Here is an 18446-nt window from a genome sequence, read left to right as displayed (position 1 = left end):
TGAGTAACTCCCCTTAACTGACTCTTGCTGCGTTGTACTGAATAGAGCCTTTGAATTAATCTTATTGGCTCTTCCAGCATTTGCTGGTTCTATATCAGTGATATCCCATTAAGAGCTTTTCTTGTCATTGCAATGTAATTTTGAAATATTACCCAGTGGAAATGAAGCAGCATGCCTTTGTGGCACCTGCTATGTCTAAGTGTGTCACTAATGCCGAATGAGTATTGATATGCTGTCTGATAATCAATAATTCATCAGTTTGTCTTTCAGAGCCTGTATATTGTCCTGGGACATATATAATTGTTCTTGCACCAGGAATGAATGATCACTTTATCATTTTATGGCATTTCTTTCACCACCGATGGATGTCTATAGACCGAGAGCCTCTTTTGACTCTCTCTTGACTTTCTCTTTTTTTAGGCACCTTCAGTTTACCACTTGCATAGGAAAACACTAGGGGACAGATTCATCAATATTAGATTATACTTTTTTTTACAATTCAAGATATGGGACTGCAAATATACTCAAATATTTAACTCAAATAAATAAAAAAATAAATGGGAAAAGTAGCATGAAAAGGTTTTGGGGTTTGTTTGTTTTTTTTCAAACTCGAAATTTGGTAAATCTGCTCTCCACTCAATCCATTTCTATAAAACACTATATTTTGTGAAGTTCATAGATATGGTTTTCTTTTAGTAAAAATGTAAAGTACATGTAGCTCTTGCAGCAATGAGGCAGTTCATCTTAATGTTAAGTTTTATAATGATAAAGATATTTTGAGACCGCTTGTGCTTCATCTTAATTTCTTTCATTTGTTTGCATTTTGCCAGCCTGAAATTAAAAACACCGTTCCTCATGTCACTGACCTTGAATCAGATTTATCCCAACGGTAGATTTTTTAAGAATTGTATATTAATCTTTTCAATCTCTTAACTGTCTACTGTATATCCTCTCCTTTTTTTTTACCTCTTTCTTTTTGCTTGGGTTACTGGGACCCTTGTAACCAGAGTGAAGTTTAAATTCTAAATTGGGAAGCCGACAAGCAAAAATATAATTCAATATTACATTTTCCAGTTGACAGATGAAACGTTGGCAACAAAAGTTAGGCTGAACCGACCCCTTAAATTTTTACTATGTACGATCAAAAATGTCATTTATTTCAAGTGAGAGTAAAAATGGGCTCCACATCCTGAATCAGTATTTCTAAAACGTTACTGAATATGGCCCAGAAAATGTCATTTTTCACCAAAAATGTGTTTAAAATTTAAGATTGTTGTCTTAAGAAAGAAAACTTACTGAAAGTACAAGACAAGACACCATCAGTTTACTATGCCTAGCTGTTATATTTTGATACAGTAATACAAACAAATCTGCAGCTTTGTACTATGCATGGTGCACATATTTGTGCTTTTATTCTTTAAAATCACTTTTTTGATCTGTGCATTTTGAAAAATGCTTTAATATTCTGAGACAGCAGTATGCAGTTCCTTTGTAATACATAAGAGTTAAACAGCAAAAGAATCCTGTATATCACCTGTTAACCTGTGAAAAAAACATTTAAAGCTTTTAATACTACTGCAAGTTCTATAAATATATTTACAGTCTTTGTGTATGTATGTACAGTAGCTGGGAAGATTCTAAAGGAATGGTATATCTCTACCAGCATGCTCTGAGACAGAGCAAATATTAATGCCAAGGGCTAAACTACACAGGAGTATTTGACGAATATTGGCAATATTTGCAATGTATGCAACAGAATGAGATTTTGTGTGAATCTACAAAATTACAGCTGTAATATTAGTCTGTTCAAAAGCTGGATGGTATGTTTTGTTCATGCTTCTACATCTGGCAGTCATTGTATTTCAGTGAGAGGAAATATGAAGAAATATGAAGATGCAGCAGGCATGTGTGTCATGTTGAATGGCACAGCTTCCATATAGCTTGCACACAGATTTTTCTATCCGTGCCATTATTTTAACCCATGCAACTACATCTCACTAGTATGCAATCTGTCAGGCAGACCGCATCCTACTAAATCTTCTGTGTAGTATAGATGTAACGGGGAGGGGTTGTGTTAGCTGAGGCTGGAAACCCAGTGCAGGTCATGGAATTGATTAATAATCACCTTTGAAAAAAATAGAGGGACTGTGAGAGAGTTTTCTGTCCTGGAAGTAGCAAATATGTGGATAAGGCTGATCATTGGGAATGCATAATGACTCTGGCAAGTTGCTCCTTCTGATTTTGTTTGTCCGAGCCCGTTTGTGCTGTTAAAGACATAGTAACACCAAAAATGAAAGTGTTTTAAAGAAATTACACTATAATGTACTGTTGCCCTGTACTAGAGTCCTGCGCGGGTCCATTTTTTAGGACCCGTACCCGCAACCTGCAACCCGCATTCTTAACCGCTTGGACCCGCTACAAGACTCGGCCCGCAAGTACCTTATCCGCAACCTGAACCCGCGACCCGCTGACCATCAAGAATCAGGAAGGGCTCTCATTGTAAACTGGAAGTGACATCATTGGAAGTAGCCATGATCAGAAAAAAAGGGAGTAAAACAGGAAGTGCTGTCATTGTAAACCGGAAGTGACATCATCGGAAGTAGACACAACCCGAAAAAAGGAGTAAATATCACTATTGAGAAGACCCGCGGCCCGACCTGCAAACCCGCAGAACTGCTGACCTGCCTCTATACCTGCACCTGGAACTTCTATCCGCAACCCGCAAGGTACCGCAGGTTTTTGCGGGTACCCGACCCGCTGCAGGACTCTACCCTGTACTGACAAAAGTGGTGTTTTTGCTTTAGAAACACAATTATAGTTTATATAATCAGGCTGCTGTGTAGCCATTCAAAGCTGAAAAATTAGAAAAGGCACAAGATACACAGCAGATAACAGATAAGCTCTGTAGTATAAAACGGGATTCTTCAGAACTTATCTGTTGTGTATCCTGTGCTTGAATGGCTGCCCCCTTGGATACACAGCTTGTTATATAAACTATAGTTGTGTTTCTGAAGCAAACACACCAGTTTTACCAGTGCAGGGCAACAGTACATTAGGGGGCAGATTTATCAAGGGTGGAAGTGAAAATTCTAATTTTCGAATTCTTATTTTTGAGTTTATTTTGTGTAATTCGACTAGGGAAAAAATTAGAATTTTATCATGTACTGGACCTTTAAGAATTTAAATTTGACTATTCGCCACTTTAGACCTGCCAAATTGCTGTTTTAGTGAGTTGTTTGGTGGCATCTGGAAAATCGAGTTTTTTTTTTTATTTTTTCAACAAAAAAGATAACACTGGTATGTCTATGTACTGTGGTATTTTCTGAACAAAGATTTTTATTGAAGCAGTATTCATTTGTATGAAATTAACTGCATGTAACTGCTTAATACTGATTGCTGGCAACACCCAAGTGTTTAAATTAGGCAGGTGTGTCCAATCATGAGAAAAGGTATTTAAGGTGGCCAATTGCAAGACCTGCAAGAACATCTTGCTGCAGATGGTGTATCTGTACAGCCTTGTACAATTCAGCGCAATTTGCACAAGAACATCTGTATCGCATGGCGATGAGAAAGAAGCCCTTTCTGGCTTTCAGAGTTTCTTTTTTTATGCAAAAGCTCATTTAAACAAGCCGCAGTAATTTTGGAAAAAAGTGCTTTGGACTGATGACAAAATATGGTTAATTGGTAATAACAAAAAGCAATTTGCATTGCGGAAGAACACCGCATTCCAAGAAATACACCTGCTACCTACTGTCAAATTTGGTGGAGGTTTCATCATGCTGTGGGACTGTGTGACTAGTTCAGGCACTGGGGCCCTTCAGGCCCGGATTTGTGGAAAGGCCATCAAGGCCTGGGCCTAGGGCAGCAAGATTTTAGGGAGCGGCATGCTGCCCAACCACACCCACCTTAGTTAAGAAACACTAGTGCAGGAGATACGATAGTTTTTTTAAGTTTCCCGTGCGCCAATCCCCATTGCTCTAAAAATTTGGCGAATAAAGGGGAAGGGACAGGGGCGATGAACAACAGCAGGCCTAGGGGAGCCATCTATGTAAATCCGGCCCTGGGGCCCTTGTTAAAGTCAAGAGTTGGATGAATTCAGTCCAATATCAACACATTCTTTAGGATAATGTTCAAGCATCAGTTACAAAGTTGAAGTTACTCAGGGGTTGGATATTACAACACGACAATTACCCTAAACACACTTCAAAATATACAAAGGCATTCATGCAGAGGGAGAATGGCCGTCACAGTCCCCTAACCCTGAACATCTATGGGATGATTTGAAGCAGGCTGTCCATGCTCGGCAGCCATCAAATTTAACTGAACTGGAGAGATTTTGTATGGACGAATGGTCAAAAATACCGCCATCCTGAATCCAGACACTCATCAAAGGCTATAGGAGGTGTCTAGAGGCTGTTATATTTGCAAAAGGAGGCTCAAATAAGAATTCATATGACTGTATAATTAAGTGGCTTCTCAATGAAAGAATTATAATTTTTTTCACGTTTGCCTTTTTTGCATCCAGTGAGTTATAAAGCATGCGGTTGATTTTGCACAATTAAATCTACTTGCAAATGAATACTAAAAGGTACAAATGGGAATCATGTTTTATTCTCTTGTCCCGAACCTATGAAATATCCCTATTAAGCAATTTAGTAATGATCCCTAGTAATTATGTCGCTTGAAAATACCCAAATTGAGGTCTTTGACAAAATGTCCCAAAGAACTGCAGCTGAGCAGCAGAAGTATGCATTTCAAATTGCATCTTGTTATAATAACACATTGTAGCTAAAGTGCAGTAATTATTCTTGTCCTTTATGTGCACATATTAGTTTGGATAAGACGTAAGCACTGTTAATTGTACAGTGGACTTCTTGTCATTGACATGTCTTTCATGGTTAACGAAAATGTAATTAAAGCCCTTTCCTCTCTGTATCTAATCTGTAATTGGCATGCCTACTATATTTGTTACAGCTGTCGGGGTTACTTCTGTCCTTGCTTTGGATAGGAAGCTCATTTATTAGTAGCATCTTCCTTATGTTCATCGCTTTTCAGCTTTATAGAAACAATTGAGAAAATGTTTGCATTAACTTAATATATGAAATAAAAATGAACATTTTTAAGTGTTATATATATATGTGCCACTTCTGTTCTTGGTATTTAAACAACTAAGCACCCTCAAAGATTTTGGCTAGAGATAATGTATGCTGTTAACTGGAATAAGCGGTCCCTAAAGTTGCTTATTTTATGCAGTTTTTATTTTGCCTCCTAAGGGAGCTAGCACACGGACAAATTCGGGGGAGATTTAGTCGCGTTGACCTCGACACTACTAATCGCCTCTTCTGCTGGGCGACAATCTCCCCAAACTGCCTTCCGCCTGCTATAATGAGAAAACGCCAGCGCCCATGCACTCGTGTTGTTTCTATTTCCGAAGTTGCCTCACAAGGAAACATCGTGCAACTTCGGAAATCGAAGCACCGCGAGTGCATGGGCGCTGGCGTTTTCTCATTATAGCAGGCGGGAAGGCAGTTCGGGGAGATTGTCGCCCAGCAGAAGAGGTGATTTGTCGCCAGGCGACTAAATCTCCCTGAATCTGCACGTAATGCATCTATTCTATTATATGATTTATTTTTAGTGTCTTATTTCATCAAACAGAGTGATTGCTTTTGCTCTGTAATAATAGGATAGATATTTGTTAGATGTTAAAGGGTCTGTTCACCTTTAAATTAACTTTTTGTGTGATGTAGTGGTGTTTATTATCTGTGCTATATGAATTATTTAGCTTTTTGTTTAGCTGCTCTTCAGCTTGAAATTTCAGCTACTATCCGGTTGTCAGGGTCCAAATTTCGCTAGCAACCAGGCAGTGGTTTGAATGTAAGACTGGAATATGAATAGGAGAGAACTTGAATAGAGTGTGTCGCCTCATAGAGATCAGAGATCAGTTTATAGACTACAAGCAGCAGAGGCCCCCATTTGAATGCTGGAAATAGTCAGGCAAATAATTTAAATCAATAAATGAAGACCAGTTGAAAAGATGCTAAGGATTGGCCATTCTATAACATACTAAAATATAATTGTAGTCCCTGCTTTGAGATCTTCATTTGGGTACCAAGGTGTGTTTTTCAAATTTAAATTCTTCCTACTGTATATTGATTTTGTATACTCTTCTTCAAGCTTATTCATTACCCAGATATTTCCTCCCATAATGTACACCTTTGTTTCCCAAGTGTTCTTTATATTTTGCCTTCCTTATTTCCAGTAGCAGGACAATTTAATTCTGTGATCTTGTAGTAATGCTGTTGGTCTTTCCGGACTACAGACCTAATCTGCTGATGGCACATCACAGTGCAATCATGGGGCACTCATGGATATACAGTAGGCGTGAGATAGATTATAAATAATCAAGAGCAGGACATGAAGAGACACTTATTCAAAAGCAACTCTGCTTTTATAGCTGTTAAATATCTTTGCTCTGACTTCTTACTCACAGTCTATATAATAAAGGCATAATTTTCTGATTATATTATCACATTGGGAAAACACAGATGGGATATCTATTAATTACAAATGAGCAGATCCCACGGACTGCAACACACAGATGAAAGATTGTACATGTAGTAAGGCCTGTTTGAATCTGTGCTGTCTGCCAGGAGCCATACTGATACTCTGGAGAGCAAAAGTTGTAAACCAAAATATTTAATATTCTTTAGTATGGTTATTTAATGAATTGTTGGGGTACTGTATATTATAGCAATATTTTGAATTTGAAAGGCCAAGAGTTTATCTTATTTGTCATTTAACTTCAAAATAGCTGATTAGTTTTTATTATAAATTGGTAATTATTTAAAGGAAGCAGGAGACAGAAAGACAAGGCCTGCATTTATTAACTTACTTATTAGTTTAATCTTACATTAGCTAAGTATATTTTGACTTGAGTGGACAACAGAAATTTTCAGAACAGAATGTAATATTTGTGCAAAGGGAACTTGCTTTGCCTAAGACGTGGATGAGATGGGCATTTCTGTTATGTTGCCTAGAAAAAAAAATTGCATATGCAAATTAAAGTTTAGTGAACTGATTTTTTTTTTATGAGAAATGTATTGTAAATAAATGTATTGGATTTTGTTAAATAACAACATTGCTATAAACGTCAGAGATCATATTTACAAACCATAATTAATACAGGTATGGGTTCTTTTGTCCAGAATGCTCGGAACCTGGGGTTTTCCGGATAAGGGATCTTTCCATAAGTTGGATCTTCATACCTTAAGTCTTCTAGAAAAGCATGCAAACATGAAATAAACCCAATATGCTGGGTTTGCTTCCGATAAGGATTAATTATATCTTAGTTGGGATGAAGTACAAGCTACTGTTTTATTATTACAGAGAAAAAAGAAATAATGTTAAAAATTTGGATTAAGCTCCCCATAGACGCGATGATTCTTCTTGTCCAACGACCGATTTTAGGGAAGTCCGACCAATCCTTCGAAATTATCGTGCGGTTAGTGGGATTCAAACGATCGTACATCTTATGATCTGTCAGGAAATTGATCGGCCTGGTCAAAAAATCTTTGTCGGTCCCAGTGCAATCTATCTATGTTTGCAGGGTCAAGCAGGCAGCTCCCCTTTGTTTTCCTGGCAAATTGGTCTTTTTAGTTGATGGTCAATTCGTACGATCGTACGATCGTTCTGAGAAAATCACGGTCTCACGATGAGGATCGGATCTTTAAAAAATCTCAACATCTATGGCCAGCTTTATTCTATTATAGTGGAGTCTATGGGAGACAGCCCCGTAATTTGGAGCTTTCTGGATAACGGGGTTTCCGGATAAAGGATTCCATAGCTTAATTTTACTTACTAAAATAATGTTACCTGTTATCCAGAATTATTGGGACAAGTGGCTTTCCAGATAACAGATCTTTCCATAATTTGGATCTTCATACCTTAAAGCTACTAGAAAATCAAGTAAACATTAAATAAACCCAGTAGGCTGGTTTTGCTTCCAATAAGAAATAATTATATCTTAGTTTGGATTAAATACAAGGTACTGTTTTATTAGTACAGAGAAAAATTTGGACTATTTGGATAGAATAGAGTCCATGAGAGACGGCCTTTTTTGGATAATGGGTTTCCGGATACCGGATCCCATAGCTGTAATGGCACCCCCAGGCAATTCAACTTTCCATTTACTTTAAAGGAGAAGGAACCCCTTTTGCAAAAAAACCCTAGACACCCCCCCCCCGGGGAAATGCCCCATACGCCATACTTACCCCTCTGTGCAGATTCTTCCAGCGGAGATCCGCATATCCATCTGTAAGCTGACTGGGAGATCTGTATTTCTGCGCTTACGCAGTTTACCTGTCTGCGCATGCGCGGAATACAGAAATTGTCGCTCTCCCAGTCAGCTTCTCCTTTACGTTGAAAGATGTGATGAATCATGCTCTTCCGCTTGAACAGTAGTCTGTATCAGCTATATGGGCCAGGCTGGGCAGATGCCCTTGGCAACCTGGCTGGTTGCGGCATCGGTGGAGTGCCTGCATGCGCAAATCAATGCGCGCGCATGTGTGGAAGCACAAATAGATGGAGAAATACAGTAGCACAGACAGTCGAGGGAGAGAGGGAACCAGACATGGGGTTGGTGACAGGGAAGGTACATGCCTGGCGCTAGGGTTGCCAACTGTCCGGTTTTGTTCAATGCTTCCTGCCCGGTTTTCCAAATAAGGAAAACCGGGCGGGATTAGCTTGATTGACGCCGCAATCGGCCAATCGGCGATTGCGACGTCATAGCTCCGCCCCGTGACGTCACGGGACCGCCCACTGACGTCACGGGAACGCCCACTGACGTCACGGGAACGCCCACTGACGTCACGGGACCACCCCCTGTCCGGCTTGAGCCACAGGGAAAGGTGGCAACCCTACCTGGCGCCCCCCCATCTTTGCGCCCTAGGCACAAAGATACCTACCCTTAGTTCCGGCCCTGATGTGAACATTTAAGATTTTCCATATATAAATGAAAATGTAATTTGTTTTGACTGTTTCTTGCTGCTGAATCTTTAGAGAAATCACAAAGTGTTAGTAATATTAAAGGGGTTGTTCATCTTTAAATTAACTTTTAGTATGATATATAGAGTGATATTCTGAGACAGTAGTTTTCATTTTTTATTATTCGTGATTCTTAAATTATTTAGCTTTTAATTCAGCAGCTCCCCAGTTTGCAATTCCAGCAATCTGGTTGCTATGGTCCAAATTACCCTAGCAACAATTCATTGATTTGAATTAAAAGCTGGTATGTGAATAGGAGAGGGCCTGTATAGAAAGAGTAATAAAAAGTAACAACAATACATGTATAGTATTACAGAACATTTGTTTTTAGATGGGGTCAGTGACTCCCATTTGAAAGCTGAAAAGAGTCAGAAGAAGGTAAGTAATTAAACTAAAATCAAAAACTAAAAGTGAAGACCAATCGAAAAGTTGCTTAGAATTAGAAATTCTATAACATACCAAAAGTTAACCTTAAGGTAGGGAACTGCATTGGTGACTGTGACTTCTAAAGCATTTTTAGTGCTCCAGCAGGGTTGTAGTGATCAGCATGTCTACATGAATTGCTTCCCTCTGGCTACAGTGGAATGGGGCAGAAGTGGCCTGTTGCCTATGAATATCACCACCATGTTTTTGAGCACAGTTATGTGCTACGTTTGCCAATAAGGGAATGTTTTAACTGCTTTCCACAGGTGAAAATACTAGATCAGAACACAAATAATGAACAGCATATACAGTATGAGGTCCTCTCTTCATCTGTATACAAAGCAGAAGAGATGCCGGAAAGGAAACCAATTCTCTACAAAATTGAAAGTGCAGGTACACTGTACGACAGATTTATTAAACCCTGTATACAGTGATACAGTTTTTGTGTTTTTTTTGTTACCAATATTGTTTGTCTCATGCTCCATTCCCCTTTCATAATGCAATCTCTATTGATCAAAGCCCTCTACTTCTTGTATCCATTTATATTTTCTGTGTAAGCTCAGAGTATATACCCTTTATTTTGCAACACCACATACCATGTTGGTCCTTAATAAAACATTATAAATATGTGTTAATAATAATGCCAAAAACCTTAAAGGAGACATATAGGATAAATTAAAAATATTAATATATAATTAATAATATATAATTAATATATGGTGTTGCTTCTAGATGGTGCTAGAAATTAATATTATTTGTAAAAATAGCCCCTTTATTAGAGCTCACTATAGATGTTAACTGGTCCCTGTCGTTTTTGAAATGAGGGGTGGGCGTGTAATAACAGTCCCTGCCAGAAGCACAGTAGGACTCCTTTAAATATGACTAGTAAGGTCTGAAAGCTGTAAAGATACACATATACATTTATCCACTATAACCTCAGCAGGTTAGGAATTCCTGTAGTCTCAGAGATTGACCTAGGGCATTATAGTGTACTTTTACGCTTTAATTCACTAAATTCACTAATTGTACTGGCCTTGGATTGCTATGGGTTAATTGTATCACCCTTTGCAGTGACTCTTTTATTTTATATGTAAGCAAAATTTTGTGAGCTGTCCCTTAATCCCAAAATTGATTCTATAACCTTTGCTACTTACACGATGCCCTTTATTATCCATTTTCTATATACAGAAGCATTGCCTTGTAGGGTTAAAGGACCTATACACTCTTGCTCAACCACTCATTTTTTGCTGAATTACAAATCCTAGAATAATCAGTGGTTAAAGCATGCTGGTGCCTTATGTCCAGTAACATCAGGGTTTATATTTTGAAGTAATATTGCTCAGTAAAAGTTTTGCCAAGCTGTCTAGGGCCAGCAGCTCCATTAAAGTGCAAAAGCATTCCCTAGTGAACATCCCGCCAGTTCTGTGTAAATCTGGTGCAATGTTCTTTGTTCCTGTAACTGGAGCTGGAAAACAGCTTTCTGTTACAGAATAAGTAGACTGCAGTATGCTCTCCCTCCTCATGTTGATCACTTTATGTAAGATGAGAACAAGATTATGGAGATGGAGTGGTGGATTCTCAGCAGCATTCTTATTGGTAAATGTGCTTGTTTTTGTTGGTTTTTGGTCTAAAACTCTGGTGGTTAGCGAAACGGATGAATACCCTTTAACTGTAATAATTGATAACATAGTACTGATTTAATCATTACTAAATTGTATCTTGAAGAAAGCACAAAGCCCATGTTGCAGAAACTCTTTCAGAAACCACATATGTGAACCACAGACAGATCTATGTAAATGCTGTACATTTTGAAACCCCACAAAATCAAATGTGTAATGCAATACCCATAAACAGAGGTGACCCCTAGTTGGTAACATTATATTTGAAAAGTTGCTGCCATACTTTAGTAAATGATAGCAGAAAGTAACATTTCCCTGTCCAAAAGTTACTAGGGAAAAAAAAACTTCCACACATCCAGAGATTTTATTTTTTGTCTGTAAATGTCTGTGTGTCCTAAAATAATCAGTTTCCATGAAATAATCACCTACGCCCTCCTAATCTTACCCACATCTAAACTTCTCCCCTTCTCCTCACTACTAAAATCTGTCTTCTGGCTTTCTGTCAAGTGTCGCATAAAATACCAGATTCTTATCTTGTCTTTCAGAGCCCTTCAACCTTCATCTGCTTCTTCACTGATTGCACTCCGCCTCTGGAATGCTTTACCATCGTGCATCAGCCCGCAAACTAACTTTTTTTCTAAGCTCCTTAAAAAAACACCCACTAGATGAAGCACTTTGCTAACTTCTTTGCAGCAACACATCCGTATCCACGAATTTATACCCCACCCCCCTTTTTGTTTCTGTTTTGTTCCTTATTGATTGTAAGCTCCTTGTGCCAGGGACCACATTCAAACTGTGTATTGAAAACTCTTAGCTCTTAAACATTAATTTATCTATTTTTACTATATTACTTCATTATTACTATACCCCTGTTTGTGCTCACACCTTGTAAAGCATTGCGTACAATTAAAATAAGTAAATATGAAATATAAAAATAAATACATACATTAATCTGCTTTTAGATTTATTTTTAAATGACCGAAAACAGCTGTTGGTATGTGATCTTTTATCGGTTTGTTCTGAGTCTGGGGAAAAAGTACATTGAAGTAACCCATTTAAAGTATATCGTTGAAATAATTTTTCTTCATTGACCAAAAGTACTTTGTAGAGTATGTTTAATTTACCTGGTATAAATCCAATAAAATTATTTTTTAAGTAGATTTTAGGCATGATTTCCTACTTGCATAAATACTTGGGAAAAACCCCATATCCCAAACATTTAATTACTAGATCGCATATTTGTTTTCAATTGGAGAGGTGGGGTAGAGTTGTATAAAATCAACTAAGTAGCATTACAACACAAGTAAAGGCTCAGAAAGGAAAAGCTACTTCTCTTTATAATTATAGATATTGGGAATCATTAATTACACAGCAAATTTAATCTATAAAACACAATTCCACATTTTTATAATTTATCTAGCACATTGTTTGATTTGCCTTTATCTTTACTCACCATCTATGTACTGTTAATGAGCAGTGAACAAGCATGTATGTTTATAATTTTCATTGTCAAAAAATATAAAAGAAATTAACCCCCCTACAAAATGGATGTAAATTGCCCAGCGTGCATTTTTGCAGTTTGAATTGATTTTATTTTTATTTTTTTTAATCGTGAGCCACATCCAACTATAAAAAAGATTTGTGGAGCAACACAAGCATAAAATAGTCCCTGGCTTGTGCCAAATAAGGGCTATGATTGGCAGCCTACAAGAGGCAATTCTGGGCAGTACACATAGTTTTTATGAAATTAAAACTTGCTTCCAAGCCTGCTATGAGGTCACATCCAAGGGGTTGGTGAGCTGTTACAATTTGATACATTCATTAAAAAATTTCTTTGCAGCATCTGTAGAATATTAGTAAATATTGTTCCGAATATAACAGTTGCCTTTAATGAAATTCAGGGATACTGCTCAGCAGCGCCAAAGATAAGAAAATAATCCCAGAAGTCACTTCTGGGGTCAAAGCATGATATTAGAATTTTAAAAAATTAAGACTGCTAATCTCACGAACCTAAATTGGAAAAAAATAGCTCTGAGCAAATTTACATACAATTTTTCATTTTTAAATGGTAACAGATTGTAGAATATTAGAACAAACAAATAAATATTTAGATGTCTCTAGACAAAAGGTTTACTTTATTAATGGCTGAACATCTTATAAAGAATTATATCAAGCTATAATGCAGCACAAGAATTTGTATCATTGATGAATAGGACCTCAACTTTATGTATATATTGGACAATCGCTAAGGAAAAGAGCATGTCTTGTCCTTCTCAGCTTATTTATCCATTAAGTCATTGCGCCTTTCTTTAAATTTGCAACAATTACAGTGATCATTCTGGCTAAATTCTGTGTTCCTGTTTTTTGGTTTGCTCTGTTCGGCGTATCTTGGAGATGCTCAGTTGGGTGTTAATGATTCACCCAGTCTCTGTCCCCTCGTAAGGGCAGGGAGCATGTTAATGAGCAGATTACTCTATTGAAACCATGCTGCTGTGTATCTCCATATCATTAACTTCTTGTCCTACTGCACACAAAGGCAGAACTTCACAGAAAAGAGCTGGATCTCATTTCATCCAGAGTTCTTTATCATGGGTCCCACTGCTTATTTATTTATATACATTTGAGTTAAATATAAATGAGTTTCAGTCGATAGGTTTGACAAATGTCTAGGGGGGAGCAATGCTTGCTACTGAAAATACTTATTTGGGACACATCATACTCCCGACTGCAAGGGCAGACATTAATCATTAATGAAGTATATGTGCTACAGTGAAAATGATTGTGTATCTTTCCCATTGGGCTGCTTGACATTTAAGATATTTTTATTTTATTAGTTTGTTCTTTACTTCAATCATGCTACCATTAAGGAAGCCCATCACTGTTTAAAATACTGTAGGTCCCAGAGCTCGTAAAAAAAACTTGTCTGTGTGCGTGTAATAATATTCCTTATATTAAATGTTTGTCATGCATTTTCGATTCAAAATACGATGGGCATGTAAAGTTTTTAATTTTTTTCATTTCTGGCACAAAAAGAATTTTTTCACCGCAGCATTTACAACGTAAAATTATGTAGTACATGTCACTTTAGTGCTTTGTTCTCACACAACATTTGGTAGTCCCTACCTAAAGAGCTTTTTTCTCGGTGGGCACCAGCCCACCCAGAGACTTGCAAAGTGGCCCAATATACACAGATAAAGGGAGTTACAAAAAAATAGAGCAGACACTTCAGCAGGCCATCAAGAGACAACAGTAGAAGGTCATCCCAAGTAGGGTCAGGCCAAACTGGGTGTTTTTGGGAGATTTGGTCACCTGGCGACTAATCGCCTCGTTTTTGCGGCGACCAATCTCCCCAAACGCCTTCCCTCACTCTGCGCTGGCTAAAATGAAAATACGCCGGCGCTAATCACATGCGGCGATTCGTTTTCTGAAGTCGCCCAAAGTTTTCTCGTGAGGCAACTTCGGAAAACGAACTGTCGGGTGTGATTAGCGCTGTCGTTTTTTCATTTTAAGCCGGCGCAGAATCAGGTAAGGCATTTGGGGAGATTGGTCGCCGCAAAGACGAGGCGATTAGTCGTCAGGCGACCAAATCTCCCCAAAACGCCCAGTGTGGACTTACCCTTAAGCTATCTTCTACCAGATCATAAAACTAAAAGCACTCTTCCCATGCTGTAGTGATACACATGCAGTCAATTTCACTGTCGACTCCCTAAACTACATAAAAGTGTTCTGAATTACCAAAAGAGACTTGAATATTCCAACTTTGTAATGTCTATAACACACAGTTTAAAGGTCATTATGCTCCCTTGTTCATTATGTGGCTTGTGTTAGTACTTGTGCTTAAACAGGTCATGCAGGGAAATTGAAGCTTCTCCATGTTGGTCCTTGCAACGTTATTTAGATCACCAGTAGATTCTTCTCCCCAGTGTTGTAACTATTTTGACTTACAAATAAGCATTTTTCATCAAATCTTCTAGTAATGATGTTTTGGTTTTTGATTGTACATTGGAATACTCACAAATTAAGACAAGTTTCAAAGTAACCTTTAGACAAGAAACGTAAGTTTAGTTTGAGTTGGGCCAAAAGTAGCATAAAGCCTACCACTGTGAATTAAATGTAATACAAGTCTTACCTAGTGATACATAGATCATTTGTACTAAGATTAATGTATTAAAGGAAAACTATACCCCCAAAATGAATACCTAAGCAACAGATAGTTTATATCAAATTGAATGACATATTAAAGAATCTTACCATCTCTTGCCTTGAACCACCATTTCGTGACTCTATCTGTGCTGTCTCAGAGATCACCTGACCAGAAATACTACAACACTAACTCTAACAGGAAGAAGTGAGGAAGCAAAAGGCAGAACTCTGTCTGTTAATTGGCCCATGTGACCTTACATGTGGTTTGTATGTGTGCACAGTGAATCTTACGATCTCTGGGGGCGGACCTTATTTTTTAAAATGGCAATTTTCTATTTATGATTACCCAAATGGCACATACTACTAAAAATGTATATTATTATGATAATGGTTCATTTACATGAAGCAGGGTTTTACACATGAGCTGTTTTACTCAGTATCTTTTAATAGAGATCTACATTGTTTGGGGGGTATAGTTTTCCTTTAAGATGAATTAAGACATTTTCCCTACCGGCACATCAGGCATTTTCTCCACCAGAGTGGACATGCCCAAAACCAGCTGTGTTGCTTTCTATTAACTTAATTAATGGTTGTCATTCATGTCACTGACTGATGGGATGATGGTTTTGGGCTCACCTCCTATAGTGAAATAAAATCTCCAATGCCATTAGTCTTACTGGTGCACTGGTATATAGTCTTCTGTATTGTAAATGTAAATATTTGTATCAGACTGTACTATATATTTGATATTACAGTATTGTTTTGTGCCAAGCATGCCTTTGCTAAGACAAATTTATTCTGATTTACAGATGAAAGCTATTACCAAGGAGGGAGATTCCAGTTTGAAATTGAAGTTCCAGATGCCTATAATATGGTGGTGAGTGTCTCATGGATTCCTAAATCCATTAAGTTATGTTTTCCTAAAATATCTATGCACCTAGTTACAGCCACTAAAGATCACAACACACAACATTATACAACATTTCACCAACTATGCATGAGTGAGCAGTGCTAGTTATCCATATCTTGCTGTATAACCAAAGCAAAGAATTTCTAGTATCTGATTGTATTTTAATTACAGATCCATGTTAATTCATTAATTCAGTCATAAGGTAAACAGGCATACTGTCTAATGTATTGATAGAACATTATGTTACAAATTGTAAACTGCAAGCATTCCTACATCATTGCAAAGTGTTTATGCTCTCAACGAGTTTGATGTATGATCCTCTTATACTGAAGGGTTGAGCAAAATGGGAAGTTAAATTAACTTTTACCATGATGTAGTTGAAGCAACACTTTAAATGCATAAAGTCATGTATTTTATAAGGTATTATAAAATATATTTATTATAAGTATAAATAAGTACACTATTACACTTTTTGTATTTTGATGCTTTCCAGCTTGCAACTGAAAATGTGTGTACTTGAAATTTTTTTATTGCGCATTCATTTGGAGCCTCTAATGTTCATCTCCCATTTTAATATTGAAATTAATTCACTGTTCGCAACAGTTGAATGCAGATCAAAACATACAAATATAACAAAAATCTGAAAAATGTCAGTGACCCCTGCCTAAAAGCATGAAAGAGACAAAAAAGTATCACAAGTAATTCAAAAACTATTAAGAAAACAGCAATTAAACAGTTGCTATTAAGTAAACATTCTTTAATATACTCAAAGTTAATTAAAAGGTTAACTACCCCTAGGATGATGGTTCAAATAAGACTATGATAACTGCAGCTCTGCATAGTCGTAGCAGGAAAGGAAAAGGACATTATACCTTAAAACAATTCATTGAAAACTTCTAAAATCAGTAGTTGCCAGTTTGTCTAATTACTTCAGGGAACATAACATCCTAAAATCACATATGACCAGTTAATCATGGGTATTGTACAACTTATTTTGCCTCTCCTGTCTTCAACCCTACACCTTTTTTTCCAAAACCACTACATATTTCTTTCTATGGTTAATATAAATTCAGGATTCTTTAGGCAGATATTTATTAACAGGAATGAATATTGCTACTGGGCATATCACAGGCCATGAATGGCAAATTAGCCAAAGATATGTGGGTTATCCGTGAATAAGGGAAGACTTGAATAAGTAATCCAGGACACTCTAAGCAATTCCCCAAATATATATATATAGTGAATAAAGTACCCCTTATTGTAAAATATAAGTCACTGAGGAGTTCCATAACAATTATTTATTATATATTCATATATATAAATATATCTATCATATACATATATCTATCTATATAGATCTCTCTCTCTCTCTCTCTCTCTCTATATCTATATCTATATCTATAGCACCTGAATCTACCTAAATCTACCTAATTGAGAAGTTCTGGAATGATATACAACTGCCAATAGAATGGAAGAAAATATTTTTTGTTGAATTACAAAAACCGGTAAATACATTGGACTGGAGATGAACAACCTTTCATTCCAGTGAGGTGCTTTTGTAGCTTATTTTAAATTATAAGGAAGTAGCAGACTTTCAAAAGCATCACAGTTGTGTAGACATGATTTATGTCTATGTACCAGAAAGGAAATGAGAAAGTTTTTAAATAGTCTGGGACCTGATGAAAATAGGCTGCATCTGAAAAAGCTGCCTCTCTGATTGCAGATTCTTCCAGGGGTTCCCTCACAAGGACAAAAAAACTGCTAAAAATGGCAATGGTTTCAATTGTCAAGAGCTTGTTGGAAATAAGTTGCTCATAAGCTTATGGTTAAACACCAGAGATTTATTAAATTGCATCTGGGAAAGCAGAGTTCTCAGGTTTCATACAATACTTTTCAGCTGCCATAATTTCCCTTGGGTTAGGGAGATACACCAAAAACAGAAAAGATTCTAGATTCAACCTCCAGCAGTTACTAAGATCTCTGTAGGATGAGCAGCTGGATAAAATTGCAAGTTGATCAAATATGCATGGGGCAAAATCACATTTGTTGGTGGCTGATAACATTTTACACATGTTTCATTCTTGAGTTTCTGTCTGGTCAACTTTAGTTTAATAATAGTTTAATAATACAAGAGGTTGATCCTGTAAAACAATCACACAAACACAGACTGTTGTGCATTTTAAACAGTTATCAAACTAACTAAATATTTACCTGTGTATAAAGCAGTATTAGATGTTGTGTTCCCTTGCTGAATGCTGTTTGGTATTTGCCTAATCATATGAGGCATTTATTATATGCCGAAGGAGTTA

The 18446-nt window shown here is 37.1% G+C and overlaps 1 protein-coding gene across 1 annotated transcript in view; it reads left to right on the top strand.

Annotated features, from left to right (window-relative positions):
• The window catches only part of ube2f.S (ubiquitin conjugating enzyme E2F (putative) S homeolog), a 98465-nt gene that overhangs the window by 20143 nt on the left and 59876 nt on the right, over positions 1-18446 (top strand). Inside the window, 1 exon segment of the mRNA NM_001091552.1 lies at positions 16037-16104. Within this exon segment, the coding sequence (NP_001085021.1) occupies positions 16037-16104 (68 nt within the window).

Source organism: Xenopus laevis, chromosome 9_10S, assembly GCF_017654675.1.
Source record: "Xenopus laevis strain J_2021 chromosome 9_10S, Xenopus_laevis_v10.1, whole genome shotgun sequence".
NCBI classification, from domain to species: domain Eukaryota; kingdom Metazoa; phylum Chordata; class Amphibia; order Anura; family Pipidae; genus Xenopus; species Xenopus laevis.
The sequence above is the reverse complement of the archived record's forward strand: the minus strand, read 5'-3'. Positions and strand labels throughout refer to the sequence as shown.